The sequence below is a fragment of the Dipodomys spectabilis genome, unplaced genomic scaffold, assembly GCF_019054845.1.
Source record: "Dipodomys spectabilis isolate Male_0828 unplaced genomic scaffold, ASM1905484v1 ptg000263l, whole genome shotgun sequence".
Lineage (NCBI taxonomy): Eukaryota > Metazoa > Chordata > Mammalia > Rodentia > Heteromyidae > Dipodomys > Dipodomys spectabilis.
The window spans coordinates 1,124,539-1,147,039 of record NW_024870940.1 but is presented as its reverse complement, the minus strand read 5'-3'; the positions used below and the strand labels follow the sequence as shown (position 1 = coordinate 1,147,039).

Genomic DNA, 22,501 nt, shown 5'->3' with positions numbered 1-22,501 from the left:
GCTCCGCGGGCCAGCTGTTCAGCCGGAATGCCCACTGTCTCCGCCCAGGAAGGAGGCCGAGGAAGGCCAGACTCTCTCCCACGGGCTTGGGAAGAGGGAGCGTGCGCCCCAACTGCCCTGATTCGGGAGCCGCCATCGCTTGTCAGCCACATCGCCGTGGCTATGGAGCTGGGGCAGAGGCGCCCACAGAGGTGCAGGGTGTGGGAGGGTCCTGAGGACTAGGTCCTGGTCCTGATCCTTTGGCTCCCGCTTGGCCAGCTTGGCCATCGAAACCCCTGGTATCTGGGAACAGCAGACCCTGTCTGACCTCTGTCCTGGGATGGTCTGTAGGATCTGCTGACTGCATCTTGTGCTACCTCAACAAATCCCAGGGCCGGTTCTACTCCTGGGACTGTCTTCTCCCCACCTCAGGCTCAGCCACTGAGTAACACCCGGTCCCCACCACAAGCGGGTCACACAAAACATGCCCTGGACTTGGCAGGCATAGGCTCTTGCATCGCTTGTGAAAGTATCTCTGGGTTGGAGTTTCCAAGACAGAGACTGGGCATGCATGCACATCGCTTTTATCCTTTTAATAGATAGACTCATTTCATCTATGGGGTGCCAACCACACCATGCATGTGACTTTCTGGTAGTGGTCGCCAGCTGTATTCTATTTTCTTTTTCTGGCAGTGCTGGGGTTTGAATTTGGGGACTCAGGGCCTTACACTTGCCCACTGCCACATGAGCCATGCCACCAGCTCAGGTCTTCTACTTATTGACTTTGGCTTTCTTTCCTTTGTTGGCTTTGCTGGTCTTGGGGGACACCTCTCGGGGCACGGGACCCATGATGCTGGGAAGGAGGGGTAGTGGAGCATTGAGGTTCAAGGTCTTCTTCTGTAGCCTCAGGTCCAGAATGTCAAAAGCCACCTGGATCTCGTACTGCAGCAGCTCCCGCAGGCAGGCAATCTGGATGTGGATGGCTTCGCTGACCAGGTGCTCCAGCACCTGTGGGGACATGGGGCAGGCTGGTGAGTGGCTCCGGTCTTCGCTCACCTCGTCCCCCCTCCCTCTGGCTGGGTGTGTCCCTCTCCACCCTCGGCTGTGCGGATCCCACTGGAAGGCCTCAGCCCCCAGCCACCTTGACCCCTGGCTTCACACGTTCAGCCAGCAGGAGCTATCAGGCCTGTAATGCTAGCTGCCAGGAGGCTGAGATCTTGAAGCCAGTTGGAGTGGAAAATCAGAAAGACAAATCTCAAGTTAATCAGCAAAAAACAAAAACAAAAAATCACTGCGAGCAATAAAAGTGAAATGTAAGCATTGATTTCAAGCTTGAATAGAAATGTGCAGTGAGGAGGGGGAGAGAGAGATAGACAGAGAGACACAGAGACAGACAGAGACAGAGACAGAGACACAGACAGAGGGGGCAGGTAGGATAGGTTGGGACTGGCCATGGTGGCTCTCTCTCTCTCTCTCTCTCTCTCCTTCTCCCCCCCCCCTCTGGTACTATAGCTCTCATTTTGGGGTTCCTTCCCCCACCTTAGGTCCACCTTGAGCACATTACCTGTCTCTCATATGGTTCTGGCCCCAGTTGCATTCCCCCCTACTTCTGTGTTGTGGATCCCCTACCCATTCTTACATCTCCAAGCCCTGGTGACAGGCTTCACTGGAGGAATGGGAAATAGAGGAAGAATGGAAACTCAGCCACTGGCTGCCATGTTAGCAAGGAGCTCTCTGCCACCCCCTCACACGCATGGTCCCACAGCATCAAGGGCCACGACTGTCCATGTAATTGTCCTCCCAGTCTCGCCTGAGCCCCCTGGCTGGAGGAAGGCCGGGTAAGGAGGATTTGTTTGGCCTCTGTGGGAAATCTTCATGTATGTAAGCCTTTCCATGTGCTGTTTATTTGTGGACTCAGCCTTAGAGATACCTACATCTAAATCTACATCTACACATATAGATATCTAGATAGAGATGAACAGCTATAGTTCTATGAGAAAGAGTCACAGCTGTATAGTCCTCAAACTTGTGCTCCTTTTAGCCTACTGGGATTACAGGTGTGTACCACCACACCCAGTTCCTCAGACTTTGTTTTAACTTTGAAGGAATCTTTCCTCTTCAGTTGACAATTCTGAAGCCCCAAACAAACATCCCCTTTGGATTGCAGACTGTATGACTCCATCCCTAAGGCCTGAAACAGCTTTGTGAACACCTGTACACACACACACACACACACACACACGCACACACGCAATGCACACGTGCACACACAGGATGTGTGCCTATAGAGATGCCTACAGAGACACCAGTGCCTGTGTAGAGCAGTCCTGTTTCTTGGGATCTCCCGGCCCAGCTGCCCAGGGGCTCTTCCCAGGGTGGTCTCCACACCCCTTCCCTCCACAGGCCCAGTCTCCACAGAGGGCAGCCTGAGGGGCGCTGGAGACGCGCACAGCCCGGCCCCTTCCCGCATCTCTCAGTGGCATCCATGACACCGCAGGAAGATTCAGACTTTTGGGTCAGCCAGGCCTCGAACCACCTCAGTTCTCCCACACAGAGGTTTGGTGGCCTTGGACATTTTAAGTACCTAGATGCCTAAGGCCCTTCAGGAAGCCCTGCAGGGCGGGTCTGGGTGGTCTGGGGTGGGGGGTGTGGCCGCAGTGTGGAGTGGGCGGGGCGATGGAGTGGAGTGGGCGGGGCGAGGAAGGGGCGGGGCAAGGGAGTGGAGGAGGCGGAGCAAGGGGCAGAGTGAGGGAGTGGAGTGGGAGGGGCAAGGGGGTGAGGGGCGGGGTGAGGGAGGGAGGGGGCGAGTGGAGTGGGCGTGGCGAGGGAGCAGGGCGGGTGGGGCCGGGCCTCACCTCCCGCCGCAGGGTCCGGTGCTCCTGCTCATCCGGGCACTCGAAGGTCTTCTGCAGCATCTGCGTCTGCTCCAGGCTCAGGGCTTCCTTCAGCAGCAGCACGTCGGCGCGCTTGTGCGCCTCCTCGGCGTCCAGGCGGGCCACCTGCTGCTCGTGCCTCCACAGGTCGCGGTCGGTGCCCTGGGCCAGCGGGAGCGGCTGCGGCGGCGCGCACATCTCCAGGCGGGCGACCGTCAGGTTGACCTCCTGGTCCTGGCCCAGCACGTACTGGTAGAGCCGGAAGTGGCGGATGAAGGTGTTGTGGAAGTAGTCGCAGAGGGCCAGCAGGTGCGTGGCGTTGAACTGCGCCTGGTAGTCCCGCAGCTTGCCTCCCAGCACGGCCACCGCCTCGGAGATGGAGCGGCCTGCGGGCACAGGGAGGCGGCGCGGGGTGGGTGGAGGCCCAGGCCGGGCAGCCCGAGCCCGGTGGTGGGGAACCGGGAACCCAGGCCTTCTTCAGCCGCGCGTCTGCAGGGAGGACACCGGGCCACGCGCCTCTGGGGATCCTGGTGCCATCGGGCAGACAGTGCTGACCCCGTGGGAAGGGTCCCAGCTCCCCCTTCCTCCCCTGCCCCCTCTCCTCCCGAAGGGTCCTGACCACTGTCCGTCCTGGGCACCCAGACGAGCAGGACGAGGAGCCCGGACAGAGGGTGACCCACGCGCACACTGTCCCCAGATCCACCGTGGACTCTGCCACCCCCCCATGCCAGCACCCCAAGCCTCGCTGGTCACCCACGCACACACTGTCCCCAGATCCACCGTGGACTCTGCCACCTCCCATGTCAGCACCCCAAGCCCCACTGGCCACCGCAGGAGGGGTGACAGCTTCCCCTACCAGCTGTGGAATGTGCCCTCACCACAGCTCCATGTCCGCTGTGCGTGGGAATAGAGACCTTCTGGTCCCCAAGGATGGAAGGGCCCTAGCCTCGACTTAGAAGAGGGTTTGTGGGCCTCTGAAGACCAGCCCAGCTCAACAAAGCCCTGTTCCTCGGCACCGAATCTCTCACTGGGTTTTAAGTGGCAGCCCGTGCCCATGGTGGTAGGGGACAGCTTGTGCCCCATGGGAGCCCCTAGACTGTGGCTCTTACCCAGAGTCACTCAGAGCTTTGTAAGCAGCAGATATCCCATCGATTCGAAAGGCAAATGCTGCTTCCCAGGTGTGTGTGTGTGTGGGGGGGGGGGTGCTCTGGAAATTGCCACCTTGTATCTTGGGTCAGAGCCAGAAGACAAGGGTCCCCAGACCCCTACCAGCTTCTGGGGCCCTTCCTGCATTGGGGTAAGCCTCAGGCTGGTTGGCATTTTGTTCTTTTAGGCTTTGGAGGGGGCTGGTTCAAAATGCCAGTAGGCAGTCTGGGCTAATTTTAGGACATTTGTGGCACAAACTCACTAACCAAGAGCAAAGATGTCTTTAATAGATGAGATCTGTGTCGAGGCACAGGGTGAGAAAAGCACAGAAGTGTGGAGGGGTTAAAAAAGCAAGCCCAAGAGGTGGGTAGGTGCTGCTGGGTGGGGAGCTGGGCTTGGAAGGCTGGGCAGGAGGGAAGGGGTCCTGAAATTGAGGACGCTGGGGACGAGGAGGAAGACTTCCAAGGGTGGCGGAAGGTACCCCAGGCAGAGGGGCAACAGGGATGGGGGTGGCTGGAGCGGGCATGGCTAGGGAAGCGCATGCGCAGTGAGTTTCTGGGAGGCCAAGTAGGAGCAGGGAGACTGAGCTGTAGATGAATAGGCTCGGGTTCTGCAGTTTGAGCTCAGGAAGGGTCTGTCGGCCACGTGAACGCTTTGGACTTCACCTGGGGACCCCAGGACATCCAAGGATAGGCTTCGGGACTGCCTGGGAACCCCAGAATGGTCACAATTTTGCGTGCAGATTGCTTTCTTCCTGGGTGGAATGTGCGTGTGAGATCGAGATTTCTCCAAATTGAGAGCTTCGGTGGAACTTCGGAGCCCTCGGTGGACAGGTGGGTTGGAGGTGCTCAGAGGAGAGCAGCCACAAGGTCCTGCTCTCTGACCATTAAAGCCCTGTGAGGTAACTGTGGGTGAACTTCACGAGCTGACTCATCAGACCTTCACCGGGCTCCTAGAAGTCAGACTTGCAAGAACGCACCTTGCTTCTCCCTTCTCCTGGCAGGGTAGGGGGTTAACGTCAGCTCCTCCACACCAATGGGCACATCTTGTCTCTTTCACCCAGGCCAGCCTGCGCAGAGCCCAGACTTGAATCAAGAAGTCTTGGAGGCAGTCATCTGGACTATTCTAGAAACATGTCAAGTGCTTTCAGTGCTGCCACCCCAGCCCAGGAGGTAATGAAACACCAGCATGGTGGGTTTGTGCTGGCTCAACAGGAAGCAGCCCTGGCTGAACTTGAACTTCCACCCTTGGAGACTGCTTTGACCAGTCTGAGTTCAGCAGAGCTCAGCTAACACCTGGCTCCCGAGACAGTCTTGGCCCGGAGTGTGCTCCCTGCATCCCAGTGACTCAGCGAGCAGGGATTAGGTTCCAGGAGCAGCCACTGCCAGGGCCGCAGATCTGTGCCTGCACATCGCTCTGCAACAACAGGGAGTGGCCTTCATTTGCCTTGGCTATTGGGAACTTCCTGAAGATGGTCCCCAAGTCCCTGGAGGCCAGCACCTGCAGAGGACAGGGCTCCGCTGGGAGTGGAGGAGGGAAGCGCGGGGGTGGCTCTTCAGATGACGGTGCCAGAGGCTCCAGCAGGCAGAAGGCAGAGGGCTGCACCACAGAGCGCACAAGACTTTTGCCAACCCAGGGGAAGAGGGGAGGTGAGATCAGGTGTGTGTGTGTGTGTGTGTGTGTGTGTGTGTGTGTGTGTGTGGTAGAAATGGGAAGAGGGTCTGAGATCAGGGTGTGTGTGTGCGTGTGTGTGTGTGCGTGTGCATGTGTGTGTGTGCGTGCGTATGTGTGTGTGTGCGTGCGTGTGTGTGCATGCGTGTGTATGTGCGTGCGTGTGTGCGTATGTGGTAGAAATGGGAAGAGGGTCTGAGATCAGGGTGTGTGTGTGTGCGTGTGTGAGTGTGTGTGTGTGTGTGGTAGAAATGGGAAGAGGGTCTGAGATCAGGGTGTGTGTGTGTGCGTGTGTGTGTGTGCACGTGCGTGTGCATGTGTGTGCATGTGCGTGCGTGCCTGTGTGGTAGAAATGGGAAGAGGTCTGTCCTCCCAGACGGGCGCTGCTGGAAGACCCCAGAAGCACCAGTTTCCTCCACAGATGCTCTCATCGCCCCTGTCGCAGCTTTGAGGAGAAAGAACCTGACCAGGGTGCATTGTGGCTGTTTCCCCAAATCTGAGTGTCTGGTTCTGGAGGGTTTGGAGGTTTGAGGCACTGCAGGCAGCCTGCCACCCTGTCCGGCTCCATCCTGCCTCTCGGCGCTGCCCCGGCCCTTCCTGCTCTTCAGCAAGTGCTGCTGAACGAACGCCCTCTCTCCCTCCCGGAGCCGGGGCTGTGATCTCACTGTCCTCAGTTTGAGTTCCCACAGTTCTGCCTCACGCACACCTGGGCTGAGCTGCAGGCATATCGTCGCTTCCTGTTCAGAAAGCAAGGCCCTGCCGCGTGGGCTGCACCGCCCCTGGCCTGGGGACGGGTGGGAGTTTGGGATCAGTGCCCTGAGCAGCTCCACCTTTGCTGCTGCAGTCCCTGGCACAGCCTTGCCTGTCCCTCATGAGCACCCCCTGGGGGGGGCAGTGGCACAGCCACCTGTGGAGCCAGGAGAGGGGTCCGGGAACTGTCTGCTTTGGCCTATCAGGTCCTCTTCCACCTTGGGAAGGACCAGTGACCTCACTCCTGAGGATCTTAGGACAGCCTGCGACACACTGAACATAGCCGAAGCTGCACCCGGCCACGCTGGGACCACAGACAGAATGCTTGAAAAGAGAGATTTGACAGGAAGAACATCCCAGAACCAAGAGCCATGGGCTCCTGGAGTGGGCCATCTGACATGGGACAAGATGTTCACCAGAGGCCTCTCGTGTCCCAATGTCCGGGAGAGCAGAATTGTGTTCTGAGTGGGCTGCAGACAGACTCCCGCTCCGGCCCTTTCAACTCTAGGATTCCACAACCTGCCACGCTCATTGTCACCCCAGACATGAGAGGACGCGCCAGGGGTCAGCTACTGCACATACTTCCTCCTCCTCTCTGGCTGGCCCACACGTCCAGCTGGCTGAGGTAGGACATGAGCAGGGACCCACAATGGCCCCCAGGGAACCCGAATATCTGCCCACAGCCCGGTGGTATGTCCAGGCCAGACGCGTCAGCTGACGGGCACACATCACTCTGGCCTCTCCACTGGGGCCTTCCTGCGATGTCTAGCCTCACACCTGGCCCTCCCAGGTGCTCTCTTCTCCACAGGGGCTCCTGCCTCTCAGATCCGCACATCCCCCCAGTCCACCAGTGCAGGGGCAAAAGGTAGGCTGGTGTGTATGTGCTCTGCAGACAGACCTGGGTTCAAATCCACACACTGCTTGCAGCAGGTGTGGCCTTGGGGGCTGGGAGGCGAGGGCACTAACCTCTCTAGGCCTCAGTGCCACGCCTTTCAGTACAGCCTGACACCAGGCTAGAAGGACTATTACAGATGCTTCCGTGGCCTGCTGTGGATGTCTGATGACTTAGTCACATGGCCTTGCCTGGGTAGCTGTGACTTCACTGGCGGGAGGAGGTGGGGAGGGGGGAGGTGCTGAATGTGCCCTTCCTACCCCTGAATCCTCAGGTTGAAGTCCTAATCCCCAGCACCTCAACACGTGACTGCATTTGAAGATGGGGCCTTAGAGGTAACGGGCTAAATGAAATCCTCCTGTGTGAGATGGAGGGGGGACAGGTGGGTACTGAGGGAGGAGACGCGATCTTCGAGCTAAGGAGAGAGGCCTCGGGAGCCAGCGCCATGACACCTTGTCTCAGACGCCCTGCCTCCAGAACCTTGAGGACCCCGTGTCTAGTTAACGCTCCAGGCCTGTGGCATTTAGTGACACCAAGGAAGAATCTGAGAGCTGATTGCCATGCGCTGAAGCCCAGAACTGTTCTCACAGGGTTCTCACAGGTGAACTTCAGCCAAGTTTTACCCAAAGACTCCCTCCAGGCCCGGGCTGAGGCTGTCCGGTTGGCCTGGGAGGAGGTCCCAACCCATGCTGCGGGGTGTGTTTTTTGTTTGTTTCGTCTTTTGTTTTTCTGGGCTGGTCCTGGGGTGCTGGGGGCTCCCTGCTGTGTTGTGGCTGATAGACCCCAGGCCAGGAACATTCTGGAAGGCAGAGCTGTGCAAGGACTGGTGAATCGCAGTGCCAGGCCAGGGCTATGAGGGGTAGGCAGGTGGCTGCCTTCCCATCCTGTGGTGGCCTGAGTGACATTTCCTGGAGAACTAGGAGTGGCTGTAGGTACAACTACAAACACCAGGGCCATGACAAACTGGCCAGCCTCCATCAACCCGTCCTTAAGGCTGTCTTCCTGCTAGCCCCAGGATTTGGTGGCCAGGCAGCAGGGTAGGGCGGTTTCCTAACCCACAGCACCGGATGGACCAAGGGATCAGTGCCCACTTGTGCCAATGGGGAGAGGCCGAAGCGGCATGGCAGTGGAGGTGGTTGTGTGGGGGAAGATCCCACAGATGAGCAGACAGGAGACAGGGAGAGGCTGTGTACCCCCTCCCCCTCTCCCCATGCAGGGCCTCCTGGATTCCCCCCTCCCCCTCCCCTGCCCAGGTAAGTTTGAAAAGTTTGGCCCTTACTGTGGTTTCTTCCCACCAGGAGCCCTGGCCCCAAAGGGACAGCTGGTATGCTCTGCCCAGAACTTCCTTGAGGCTGGCCGAGTAGGTGCCAAGAAGAGAACTTTTTTCTTTTGGCCCAGAAGTGATGTCAGAAGCTTCTGCGATCCCTTTGCCAGGATGGAATCGACTTATGCTTTTGAATAAAGGGCCCCACTTTCCCTCCCTGTGCCGGGCAGGATCGGGTAAGGAGATAAGCTGGGCTGGCAGCCGTCCGGGCTGAGCTCTGAATCACTATTGTGCAAACATGACCCTCCTTAAGTGCTGCCTGCCAGCATCGCTATCCGGTGCGCAAACAGAACTCAACCATCCTTAGCCCAGATTAGCCACAGCCAGGTATTCTTGGAGAAGCACCTGCCAAGAAGAGGTGCAGCCAGCAGAAACGCTCATGGATCGGACCTGTGCTCCCCACACTTGTGACAGGTACATGTCCAGGAGGGCGGGGCCGGATGCAGATGGGGAGGGCTGGGACTTGGCCTATGGCTTCTCTCAAGTGTGCTACCCTTTTCTGCCTGTGTGCCCTAAGGTGTGCAGTGAATGCCTTCCACTGCTCATGTAGTTGTGGGCAGGAATGCATCTGCACATGTGTACCCATCATAGTGCCAGGGTCATGCCACCGGGTAGTTAGATTACAGGATTCCCAGAGGCTGCTTAGTCTCCCTTCTGTTGATTCATGATTGGCACCCACTTGTGTATGAAGAGAAGACAAGCAATAGTCACATCTAGCTCCTTATCTTGGACTGTGAGCATCTGTGGTCTGGCCCGTGTCACTTCCATGGTGGTAGACCCAGGGCAGTTAATACTGACCAACACTTGCTAGGCATCATTCACCTACTGTACATGTTGTAAGTGCTCTCTCACGGAGTCCTGTCAAGTCTCTTAAATTGGAGCTGTTACTGCATTATTTTCCAGACTGGAAGCGAAGGCTGAGAGGTATACCAGCATCTTCAATTTAGCAATGTGGGGGTCTGCCGTCTCAACAGCCTCTCTGCTACCTCTGACCCAGTCAGTGCACAAACACCACACAGCAACCAGGACAGTGCAGACTCCTGACATCCTGAGCACTGCCCAAGGGGCACTGGAACACCTTTCTTTTTCTCTCTTTCTTTCTTTCCTTTCTTCCCTCCCTCCTTCCTTCCTTCCCTCCTTCCTTCCATCCCTCCTTCCTTCCTTCCTCACTTCCTTTCTTCCCTCCCTCCCTCCTTCCTTTTTCTTTCCTTCCTTCCAGCTCCCTCCCTCCCTACCTCTCTTTTTTCCCTCCCTCCCTCCCTCCCTCCTACCCTCCATCCTCTCCCTCCCTTTCTATCTTCCTTCCCTCCTTCTCATCTTCCTTTATTCTTCCCTCCCTCCCTCCCTTCTTTCCTTCCCTACTTCTTGTCTTCCTTTCTTCTTTCCTTCCCTCCTTATCTTCTATGCATCATGCCATCATCTGGCACTGAGGAAAAAAATGAACAGGTGCAGAGCCTAACAAAGTTCAAGTTTCTTTGTGATTGAGCCTCCCTCGCTGCCCAGGTGGGGACCATGGGAGGAATTTAGTCTGAATAGAGGAGTAGGTGGTTCTCAAAATGGAAGGTTGTCGATGGCTGCCTGTCCTCTGTATCTGAGGACAACTGGAGGCTCAAGGCTTAAGAATGGAAAGTCCAGCTTAGGTGAGGAGGCCAGACAAAGTGTATGCAGACTGAGACTAGTTGAAGTCAAAATTACTGAATCTTAAGCATGAAGAAAGGGGAAAACATTAGTTACACTGAGCTAGAAAAGGACAAAGCCCTCTGGTAGGAGGGAAGGTCCCTCCAGAATCCTTTTTTCCCCCTTTAGCTCTTTTCAACTTTTCTCCTGATGAGAGTCATGCACAGAAGTACCAGCAAAACAGTTAAAGAATATACAGAACAACAAGCCTGGTTGCATCTGTGTCCTGAGACCCAGGGCAAAATGGGAACTGCAGACAGCACCTGAGCCCTATGCAAGCTCAACGCAAAAGGAATGCATAGCTCTGTGAGATGAACCAGCTACATGGACTAGAAAATGACAGCATACCTAATTCTGAGTTGGGTGGGTGCCTCACAGAGCATCCTGGGCAAACTTCCCCTTTCAGAGTGGGGGGAAAGCACTGAACTTCTGAACTTTTTCCTCCCTTCCCCCCCTTCCACCCGCTTTCTTTGCACTGAACTTTCCTAAACAGAAAGCCTATCAGATAAATTGAAGTCTTTGAGATGAAAAATAAAGTGGGACATCTTCCCAAAACAGTAGATAATAGGGAAAAATATTTACAGGGCTTGAAGATTAAGAGTACAGTCAAAAAAGTAGGAAAAAAAAATCAAATCTTCAGAACCTCAGGACTCAATTAAAAGACCAAACTTAAATAGGATGGACATAGATGAAGGGGAGGAAATGACAGCTAAAGACATAGGAATTCTATTAAACAAATGGCAGAATACGTTCTAAGTCTTGAAAAAGGGAGGCTCATCCATGTACAAGGGACTTTTAGAACTCTAAATAGACCAGGGCCAGAAAAGAATTTCTCCACAACACTTTATAGTTAAAACACAGTGAAGCACAAAGACCAAGGGAAGAATCCTGAAAGTGCTAAGAATTAAGACAGAAAAACCTATGAGAAATAATGGGTTCCTCAAGAGAAACCCATGAGCATGAAGGGCTTCAAATTCTGCGTTTCTAACTCTGAAATTAATCACCAACCCAGAATACTCAGTGAAGCTATCATTCATAAGAGAAGGGCAAATAAAGCATTCCAAACTAAACAATTTATCTCCACTAAGTCCTGTGGAAGAGATGCTCAAAAACATCACACACACACACACAGAACATCAACACAAACATGAAAGGAGTAAACAAATTCCACCAGGTGAGTACATAAGCATAAAAGAAAAGAATATAACAGTAGAACTGGAAAAATATCATTTGAACACTCAATATCAAAATGGACTCAGTTGTCTAATCAGAAGACATAGAATGGTTAGATGAAAAACAAGACAGCCATCTGTTATCGACAAAGAAAACACTCATCTAATCTGACAAGAGCAAACACTGCTTTGGGAAAAAAGGTTGGAAAAGAAATCTTGCAAGTGAACAGACCCCAGAAATAGGTTGAAGTAAGCAGTACTTACATCCGACATATCAAAATTAGTCAGAAGAAGCAAATGAGGTCAATTCATACTAAAGGTAACTCTCCAGCAAGATGTCATAATAACTCAACACATGAATCAAATGTCAGTGCACTCAACTTTGTTAAATACTATTGTACTTAAACACACACAGACCCCCCCACCCTCAACAAAATGCTAGCTGGAGACTTCAAAGCCCAACTTTTACCAATAGGTCATTCAGGCAAAAAATTCAATAAAGAAATCCTAGGATAAAATAACACCATGGACTTAACAGAGTATTTTACCTAGCAATCACAAAATACACATTCTTCTCAGCATTTCATGAAACATTATGAAAAACAGATCATATTCTAGGGCATATAGAAAGTATCAACAAGTATAAAAAAAGCATATTGTGTCAGACCATAATTGAGTTAAACTAGAGTCCAGCATCAACAAAACAGCAACAATAATGAAATCACAAAAACATTCACACTCATGAAGCCTCAACAGCATACTATTGAATGGTCAGTGGACCATTGAAGAGATAAAGGAGTAAGTTTAGAAGTTTCTAGAGTATAGTTAAAAAAATGAAAACATCCAGTCACTGGTAGCTCACGCCTGTAATCTTAGCTACTCAGGAAGCTGAGATCTGAGAATCTCGGTTCAAAGACAGCCCTGGCAGGAAAGTCTATGAGACTCTTATATCTAATAAAACCACTAGAAAACTGGAAGTGGTGCTGTGGCTCAAGCAGTAGAGTGCTCACCTTGAGCTGAAGAGCACAAGGACAGCACCTAAGCCCAGAGTTCAAGCCCCACGACGGACAAGAAAGAAAGAAAGAAAGGAAGGAAGGAAGGAAGGAAGGAAGGAAAGAAGAAAGAAAGAACAATCTATCAGAATGAGACACACAACAAGAATAGTTTTAAAAGGAAAGTTTATAACTATGAATACCTACCTCAATAAGGCAGAGGTTGCAATACTTGAAGATGCACCTCAAGCTCTTAGAAAAACAAAAACTAGCTAAACTCAAATCTAAGAAATAATAAATGGAAAGAAATAACTATTAGAGCAAAAGTCAATAAAATAGAAACTAAACTAAGGAATCAATAAAAAAAAAGTTGGTTCTTTAAAAACATAAACACTGCCAGGTGCTGATGGCTCATACCTGTAATCCTAGCTACTTAGGTGGTTAAGATTTGAGGATAGTGGTTCAAAGCCAGCATGGGCAGGAAAGTCCATAAGACTCTCATCTCCAATTAATCACCCTCCCCCCCAACCCCCTCCCACCCCCCCTCCCCCCCGCTAAAAAAAGCTGGAAGTGGAGCTGTAGTTCAAGTGGTAGTACATCAGCCTTGAGCAAAAAAACTCAGGAACTGTGATCATGCCCTGAGTTAAAAAACAAAAAAAAAAACATATACACATATAAAACCTTGGTCAATCTGACATAAAGGAAAAGGGAAATAATCCATATAAATAAAATTATGGATAAAAATAGCGATACTACAAAATTACAAGCAAAATCCAGAAGATTGTGCGGGAGTACTTCACAAACCTTCACTCAAATAAATTAAAGATCTAGTGGAAATAGATGTATATCTAGATATACAAGAGGATATAAATCATCTATGTACATCCATAACAGTTGATGAGATTTGAACAGTAATCAAGATTGTCCCAATAAAGAAAATCTCAGGATCTGACATTCACAGCTGAGCTAGTTCTATAAGAACTTTAAAAAAGAATCAATACTTCTCAAAGTGTTTCCATTAACAGAAAGGGAAGGTTCACAACTGAACTCACTTAATGAAGCCATTATTACCCTCATCCCAAAACTGGACAAAAAAGAACTATTCACCAATCTCTTTGATGAAAATAGATGTGAAAATCTTCAATCTTGCTAACTGAAGTCACAGGATCACCCAAAATGACTAAATTTGTGCTAAATTCCAGGTATGCAAGGTTGGTTCCAACAAACATAAATTTAAAAAGGTAATATAGCAAATAAACAGATTCAAGGGCAAGAATCACATGGACATCTCAATTGATGCAGAAAAAGTCTTTGACAGATAAAAACTTTGAAAAATCTAGGAAAAGAAAAAAAATATACTTTAACATAATAAAAGCTGGTTAAGACAAACCTAAAGCCAACATCACACTAAAAGGTGAAAAACTGAAACCAATTCCAAGACAAGCATATCTAATCTTTCCAGTCTCAGTACTAGGATTTCTAGATAGAGCAATAGGAGGAAATCAAAGGGCTTCAATAAAGAAAGGAAGAGGTCAAATTACACCTATTTACTGATGATACAATCTTATATGAACAGGAATCCCCATGCTTCTAGAATTGATGAACCTGGATGGCAAAGTTCCCAGCCTGCGAGACCCATCCAGGAGCTTGCTCCGCCTTAGAGTGTGTGCCCAGCGTGAGTCACAAGATTTCAGATGAAGGGATGAGGGAAAACTTGTGAACGGGATGGCTCAGTATCCAGAGAGAGGGTAGGAGGGAAGGAAGATGGGAGCAAGAAGAACCAGACAGCATCAGCGCAAATGACTGTGAAGTCCTGTACCTTCACGGGTGCCCGTGGACTCTGATGCTGCAGGACCCCCTTTCTGCTGAAAGTCCCGGGAAGGTTGGAGGAGAGACTGCCCAACCACGTACCCTGTTCTTGGCCTTGGTCAGCTGAGAACTGACCTCCACGGAACACAGACCCAAACTGGGAACAGACTGCTACCTCAGCGCATGTCCACAAAGGGGTTCAAGCGGGGAGGGAGAAAATGTTGGGGGGTGGTTTCTGGAGTGATCTGGCTTTGCAGGCTCCCACCCTTGGGGTCTGTACCTTCGGTTTCCCTGAGAAGCTCTTCTGTGAACTTGACCACCTGCACCACTTCGACCCACGGGAAGCCCTTCCCCACAGCGAAGATGACGCTCTCGTACAGGGTGTCCAGCAGAATGCTCCTGCGCGCATCCCTGAGCTCATCAAACTCCTCCCAGTTCAGGAGCTTCCGAAGGTGCTCCCGGCCTTCACGTTTCTGCTTGGCACAAAAGGAAATGAGACACTATTGGGGGCCATGTCTGAGCCCCAAGAGTAACCAGAAGTGGGAGGTCATCTTGGAAGAATTAGGCTTTGGTTTCGACAACACCTGCCCTCTTTCTGGGACTTGAGTCCCCTAGCATTCCTCTTTTCTCTGAAAGTTTCCAGAGTTTCCACGAGTTCTGAATTAGGATATCTTCTTGTTTCTCTAAACCAAAAATTGGATTTTCTCTGAGATTTCCCAGGTTTATGTACCTCCAGGCGGCCTTGGTTCTAAATGAGGATCTCTATTCTTTTCCCTAAACCAAAAATTGGATTTCTCTCTGAAATGGCCTTTATCTCGCTGCTCTTTTGAGTTCACACTTAGAGAGTCAATGATTGGTGATGGAGCAGAGGCTGGGTAAGGCGGTGCTTTGAGTTGTTTGGTGGAAGTAGGCTGGGAAGAGACGGATGGATTCCCCCGTACAAGCCAGGCCCCTTGACTTGGTGTTCTACAGTCCTCGCATAAGGACTCTTAGAGATGACCAATCATGTAGGGGAAGAAAATTCTGCCTAAAGTGGGTAAGAAAGGCATGGGGGAACATGGAGGCCCAACACACACGAGGCCTTTCTCCACCCAGACAGACCTGGGGGTCCAGAGCCCTGTCATTGTCCCCCAGAGACTCCCCTGGTCTCCTCTGGGTCCCAGCTCTTCCCTCTAGCCCTCCAATAAGGAGGAGCCCCTCACCCCACCTTGGCGGCCCAGTTCTTCCTCTCCCAGGGCAGGCTTTGCCATTCCTAGGACTGTCCACAGGCCCGGGGATTCTAGCCACCGTGGTTCATGTGGCCTCTGGGGTGTCTGCAGAGACACGGCTGGCAGGCCCAATGCCTGCCGAGGAGGCGCCGTACCCCCACTCCTTGTAGCTTCTCCCACGGTCACAGTCACAAGAGCAAAGCTCCTCTTCAAATCCCTTCTCTCCTCACCTGAAACTGGAAGACTTCCTTTACACCCTGAGGTGTCAGGAGCGCCATGGCCCCACATCCAGTGTCTAGTTGCTAGGAGACCTGGCAAGGCCGGCCTCAGCTTCTGGAATCCCTGCTGGGCCAGAGGCTTTGTTAGGTCACCAGCTGCTCAAGCCCTGCCTCTCGGGGTGGTCCTCAAAGGAACCTCTGTTCCTTTCCTGTCTTTCAGCCTCTGTAAGATTCAGTTCTCCATCGGGCAGTGGGCATTCATTCATTCATTCACTCACACACACACATGCACACATACACGCATGCACGCACGCACATGCACCCACACACATGCATACACACATGCACACATTTTGAATGTCTCCCCACAGCCTACACATCCTGATTGGAGCCTTGTCTCCCCTTCCAAAGGCCAGGACTTGTCTCTCTGAAGACTTGCGTTGTTGTCATATCCTTCCCTTAGTCTGCCACCTTCCACAGCATGGGCTGGTCGTCTGTGACTGTCTTTCTTTCTTTCTTTCCTTCTTTCTTTCTTTTTTTTCTTTCTTTCTTTCTTTCTTTCTTTCTTTCTTTCTTTCTTTCTTTCTTTCTTTCTTTCTTTCTTTCTTTCTTTCTTTCTTTCTTTTTCTTTCTTTCTTTCTTATCATTGGTCTTGAACTCTGGGCCTGGATGCAGTCCCTGAGCTCTTCAGCTCAAGGTGAGCACTCTACCACTTGAGCCACAGCACCATTTCTAGTTTTCTGGTAGTTAATTGGAGAGAAGAGTCTCACAGACTTTCCTGCCCAGGCTGGCTTTGAACTGTGATCCTCAGATCTCAGCCTCCTGAGTAGCTAGGATTGCAGGCATGAGCTACCGGCACCTGGCTTCGTGACTGCATTTCTTCTTTCTTTTTCTTTTTGTTTGTTGGTCATGGGACTTGAACTCTGGGCCTGGGCACTGTCCCTCAGCTCTTCAGCTCAAGGCTAGCGCTCTTTGAGCTACAACACCCCTTCTGGTTTTCTGGCGGTTTATTGGAGATAAGAGTCTCATGGACTTTCCTGCCCAGGATGGTTTGAATCTCAGCCTCCTGAGTAGCTAGGATGACAGGTGTGAGCCACGTGTGCCTGGCTAGTGACTGTATATCTTGTACCATCACTTTCGGGTGCAGCTCCATAGGGAGACTTCAAGTGTGGCTCCTGAACTCTACATGCTTGGACTAGGAGTACCTAGCTTTACCCTCCTTTGTGCCAGGAGACTCTGGTACCCACAAGACACTCCAGGGGACAAGTACAGCTCTCCCCTGCATGACAGGTTCTGTCCAGAGCCCCAGTAGGAGAGCTGGGGATGCTGATGGTTCCTCCCAGGACATCCCTTTTCCCACTCCCCAGCGACCGTGACCCCTCGCCCCGCTGCCTGGCTCCACTATGGCCCTGTCTGCCCAGCCATTCTTGAAAGCTCCTTCCTGCCACCCCAGCACCTCTGAATTTCACCACATTACCTCCCTGCCCAGTCCGTACTCCTCTCTGTATACCCCAACTAGCTCGTTATACCCAGATACCCCATCATACCTAGACACCCCATCTCCACAGGCAGCCAGAACAAGTGCAAGCGAACCTGAGGAGGCCTGGAGACCAGCAACGGAGCTGTGCAAGATTGTGTGTTCTGCATCGTGCTAGGGCAGATCTGGAGTGGCCCTGTGTGCCATCTCGGGATCCCTTCTCCAGGGTCCGGGAAGGACATCCTCTTTTTCCCTTTCTTTCTCCCAACCAGAGATGATTGTTGGAGCAGCAGCAATCATATTGGAAGTATGTGAATGAGAATTCCCTCCTGGAGTCCTCATGCCAGCCAGCGCCTACTGCATCCATTACTTCTTTCCTTCCTTCCTTTCTTCCTTCCTCCCTTCCTCCCTCCCTCCCTCCCTCCCTCCCTCCTTCCCTCCCTCCCTCCCTCCCTCCCTCCTTCCCTCCCTCCCTTCCTCCCTCCCTTCCTTCCTCCCTTCCTTCCTTCCTTCCTTCCTCTCTTCCTTCCTTCCTTCCTTCCTTCCTTCCTTCCTTCCTTCCTCCCTCCTTCCTTTCCTCCCTCCCTTCCTCCCTCCCCCCTTCCTTCCTTCCTTCCTTCCTTCTTTCCTTCCTTCCTTCCTCTCTTCCTTCCTTCCTTTCTTTCCATCTGTCTTTCTGTCTTTCTTTCTTTCCTTCTCTTTCCTCTTTCCTTCTCCTTCCTTCCTTTATTCTTTCTTCCTCTTTCTTCTTCCTTCTTTTCTTTCTTCTCCTTCCTTCTCCCTCCTCCTCCTCATTGTTGTTACTGTTCTTCTTCTTCCTCTTTCCCCCTCTGTCCCTTCTCCTCTCCTCCCTCTTTCCCCCCTCCCTCCCTCCCTCCCTCCTTCCCTCCCTCCTTCTCTCCCTTCCTTCCTTCCTTCCTTCCTTCCTCCCTCCCTCCCTCCCTCCTTCCCTCCCTCCCTCCCTTCCTTCCTTCCTTCCTTCCTTTCTTCCTTCCTTCCTCTCTTCCTTCTTTCCTTCCTTCCTTCCTTCCTTCCTTTCTTCCTTCCTTCCTCTCTTCCTTCTTTCCTTCCTTCCTTCCTTCCTTCCTTCCTTCCTTCCTTCCTTCCTTCCTTCCTTCCTTTATTTCCATCTGTCTTTCTGTCTTTCTTTCCTTCTCTTTCCTCTTTCCTTCTCCTTCCTTCCTTTATTCTTTGTTCCTCTTTCTTCTTCCTTCTTTTCTTTCTTCTCCTTCCTTCTCCCTCCTCCTCCTCATTGTTGTTACTGTTCTTCTTCTTCCTCTTTCCCCCTCCGTCCCTTCTCCTCTCCTCCCTCTTTCCCCCCTTCCCTCCCTCCCTCCCTCCCTCTCTCCTTCTCTCCCTCCTTCCCTCCCTTCCTTCCTTCCTTCTTCCTCCCTTCCCTCTTCCACCTCCTTCTCTTCCTCCTTCTCTTCTTCCTCTTCTTCCTCCTCCTCCCCTCCTCCTCCTCCTCCTCCTCCTCCTCCTCCTTCTCCTTCTCCTTCTTCCGGAATGGAACCCAGTCTCCTGTGCCTGTGAGGCAAGTGCTCACCTGGAGCCAAGGCCTGTGGGCTTTGACTTTTGAGGCCCTAGTTGGGTCATACGAGGTAGCAAGCGGGCTGGTCAGGGAGAAGGGGTTCTAAGTCCACAGAAGCAAAGTGATTTTCCAGAACCAGGAAGTGAGGGCGTCAGGCTTCAGGATGTCTCCCCGGCCACTCACGTGAGCAGCGCCATTACTTCCTGTCGGGGCCCTGAGAAAGTGACAGTCTGTCAGTCATCTTGGAGGCTCTGCCAGGTCTGGGGGAGGGCTGAGGATGGGGCGGGGATAGGGGGGGGGTGGGAAGCTGCTCATGAACACAGAAGGAAAAGCCATCCGCTGTGTCTGCTTCTTGTGCACCAAGTCAGGTTCTGAGAGCCTGCACCCTGGGGACTCATGCAGACCCCAGCCTCCCCAGAGAAGCATCAGCCTTGCCTCTGGTCCAGCCAGGCCCCTGGAGCAGGGAGGGGTGAGATAATCCAGAGTCAGCCATGTCTGAGTGTTTCTAAGTGATCATGCATCTATCCACTTGGAAGCGTCTGCTTAGTGGCCAAAGCCCGAGGTGCAGAGACGGCCATGGGCCTTGGGAGACACGCGCTGACTTTCACTGCGGTCAGTGCAGCCGGCCACACCCTGATCTGGCTTTGCTCCATTCCTGCCCTGAGCGTCAGAGCCCCAGGCCAGCTCCGTGCTTTGTACCCCTCACTCAGACTTCCAGAGAGAGAGAGAGACAGAGAGAGAGAGAGAGAGAGAGAGAAACACACAGAGAGACAGAGACAGAGGCCCACCTGTCCTGGTCTTGACTTAGTTCTCTCCCTGAGGCCCTGGCCAGGCTCATCCCGTTGGGCTGTTCATGTGGTTCTTGGTATCTCCAGTTAGAATCAAGCCTCGTAGGCAGAGCTTGTGTGAGTTCTTGCCCTGCAAAGATTTTGGGGGGGTCATCTCAGAACTTGTTACCAGTCATGTGGCTGGAGATCGGGGTGCCTTTCCTCTCCAATTATAATAAGGTCACTGCTTTTTGCATCCTGGAGCCGACATGACCAGCGGCATTTAGGGGTCTGTCGCCCTTTGTCACAAGGCCTGGCCTGTGCCTGTTAGGGTGCTAAGCAGCCAGCAGACGCCAGCAACAGTCACCTCTGTCCCACGGCGGCAGCTAAAATGTCTCCAACCCTTGCCACATGCTCCCGGGGCACAAAGGAGATTTCCTGTCCTTAGAGAGAATGGGGTCCCCTCGTTTCCCATAGGTGTGCCAGAGTAAACGCAAGCGGTTGATTTTTGTGTGGCCTGAGAAGCGCTGTCCAAAGTGAGCGGGTTATGAGCACAGGTAGTGAGCATGCGTGGACACTCTTCCTCCTCGGTCCCCGGGTCTCCATGTCCCCTGTGCCTGTCCAGGGCTGTGGGGTTCGACTCGCTGCTTTCTTGGGGTGGTGGTAAACAATCAGGCACTTCTTCCTGGTTTCCCCCCTCAGGAGGCTGTGTTCCGGGCTGGCATCACTCGGAATGTGGCAACCCAATGCTTGGAACGCATGGGAGGCCTTGGCGCCTGACAGGCTCCCCGCAGCCACAGCTGCACCCAACGGCCTTCACCAGTGTCCCCTTGGGCAGAGGGCCGGGTGTAGCCTGTAAACCCATAAAGCTAATTATTCTCCCTGCAGATGGCGGCCCCAGCTAATCCTCTTGGGTTTGTCATAATCCAGCTCTCCTGTGGGGACACTTTGAGAGTATCGGCTCTCGGGCAGCTGGCCGGACCCTCTACCCAGAAAGAACCACCCTGAGCTCCGCCAGAGGAGGCTGGCCAGGCCCGTGGACAGGGCACCGCTCCAGCTGGAGGGAGAGAGGGCAGGGACGTCCACCTCGGCCTGACCTTCCCCACAGACCAGGACGCGCCCTGGCTGGGGGACCCCAGGGAGCCAGGCCATGCCTGTGTGCTCCAGGGAGCACGGTGAGTCAACGCCTGCCTGTGGCGGGCCGCGAGGGGCCTGGGCTCTGGGAAACCCCAGCACAGGTGCTGCTGGTGGTGGTGTAGGCCGGGCCTCTCCCCCGCGGCCTGCTGGGTGGTTGGGAGCAGGTCGTGTTCAAACACAGCTCTGCTGCGTTTCAGGTTCCTGCACGTTGATGGACAGGTTGTGAGTGCCACAGCCTATCTGGTTCTCCTGGGTCTGGAGTGTGAACCGTGGTCCCTGGGGCCAGCAAGGGCAACTCTCTTCTGGGGACAGAGGGCCCCACCTTGGGCCTTGTGAGTGGGCAGGGCTAGCGGCTGCAGGGTGAGGGGAAGGGACTGGTTTTGCTCTCAGACGATCCCGATACCAAGCAGAAGTCTCCTGGCTATGGGCACGGTGATCACTTGTGTTGGGGGAGTCTCTGCCCTTGAGGGGAAGGGGGGGCGGGGGTTCTGTTTGCCCTCACTGAATTTTCTGTGCCAGCTTTGGGGGTAAACTTTGTGCCCTTCTCTACGGCAGAGGAGATGGAGGTATAGAGAGACTAAGCATTGGAAGCTGGGTCTGCTCCTGTTGTGTGGTCAGGACACTGCCTAAGTTGTCCTTACAAGTGCCATCCTTGGGCACAGGTGTTGAGCAGTGAAGAAGCCACGCCCCAGGGCCGTGAGGGCTCGTGGTCTGTGTGCAGAGGGACGCGGACCGTTCCAGCCTGGGTGCTGTGCCATGCGGTGACTCGGCTCTGCACTTCACCACAGGCCCCACGGCAGGAACTCCCGCCCCTCACTGAGGGCGCCCCCTGCAGGGGGAGTCCCTCCCTGCACTCCGCTGCTCCTGACCAGCCAGGGCAAAGGCTCCCAGAGGACTTCCCGCAGGAGTGTGAGCTACCTCATTCTTTCTTTACCCTCTTACAGACACTTGTAGAAATCCTCTTACAAATCAGGTGACCTCAGATAGACTTGCTCTCTACTTCTAACCGAGGAGGGAAGGTGTTCTCAGTACCTCAGTGTTGCCGTGTATGTGTGCACTTGTGCATATGGGTTGTCTGGGCGCAAATGTGCGTGCGTGTACACGTGTTGGTATGCTCATTTTGGAGTGGGAGAAGCCACGTAGGGGGGACCCCTGGGTCACACCCACATGCAGCCCCACACTGGCTGGCTTTGTGGTGCTCGGCTGTCCGTCCGGGCTGTGATCTCCCAGAGAGAGCAGCCAGGGCTCGGACTGCATGAGCTTCCATTCTTTCCGGCTCCTCGGCCCAGGCAGGCAGTGTTCAACAGCTTTCTCAGCTCTGTGCTCAGTAAGCCCAGTCCTTCTAACCTTTCCCTGTAATATACATTTTCCAATCCTTTAATCATCCTGGTTATTTTCCTCTGAACTCCCTCCAGGAGACATGTGTCACCGGATAAGTATGTCGTATAAATTAGTCAGTAAATCAATCTGTCAACAATCGTTCTTGAGCAAGCACTGTGCGGCTTGCTGGAGGTGCCGAGCCGATAGAACCCAACCACAGGGGAACAACAAGGGCTTTCACCCTGCTCCCGGCCTCGGTTCACGTGTTCAGCCAGCCCTGGCCTGTAGGACACATGAGGAGGATGCCACCCTTCCCCAAAGTCGGAGGTCTGAAAACACTACACAGACAACCACCGGGCACCCATGAGGGTAATGAGGGTACCATGGCAGAGGCTGGGGCAAGAAAAGCGTAAGGGTCAGAAACAAGGAGAGCCCAGAGCCCCGAGCCGGGCACGGGGACTAGCCAGCCTCAGGGCTGCCGATGGGATCTTGGTGTGGGCTTCTTGAAAGATTTAATTTCCTGGCACAGCATGATCAACAAGAAAGGGAAAGAGCTCA

The 22,501-nt window shown here is 53.1% G+C and overlaps 1 protein-coding gene across 1 annotated transcript; it reads right to left on the bottom strand.

Moving 5' to 3' along the window:
* Positions 1-750: 750 nt before the first annotated feature.
* CUNH8orf74 (chromosome unknown C8orf74 homolog) lies at positions 751-15,771 on the bottom strand. The gene is made up of 4 exons (XM_042699819.1): positions 15,724-15,771; positions 14,566-14,758; positions 2,835-3,238; positions 751-987 (listed from the first exon to the last, which is right to left on the bottom strand). Exons 1-4 carry the CDS (start codon positions 15,769-15,771, stop codon positions 751-753), a joined length of 882 nt encoding a protein of 293 aa, XP_042555753.1.
* Positions 15,772-22,501: the final 6,730 nt, after the last annotated feature.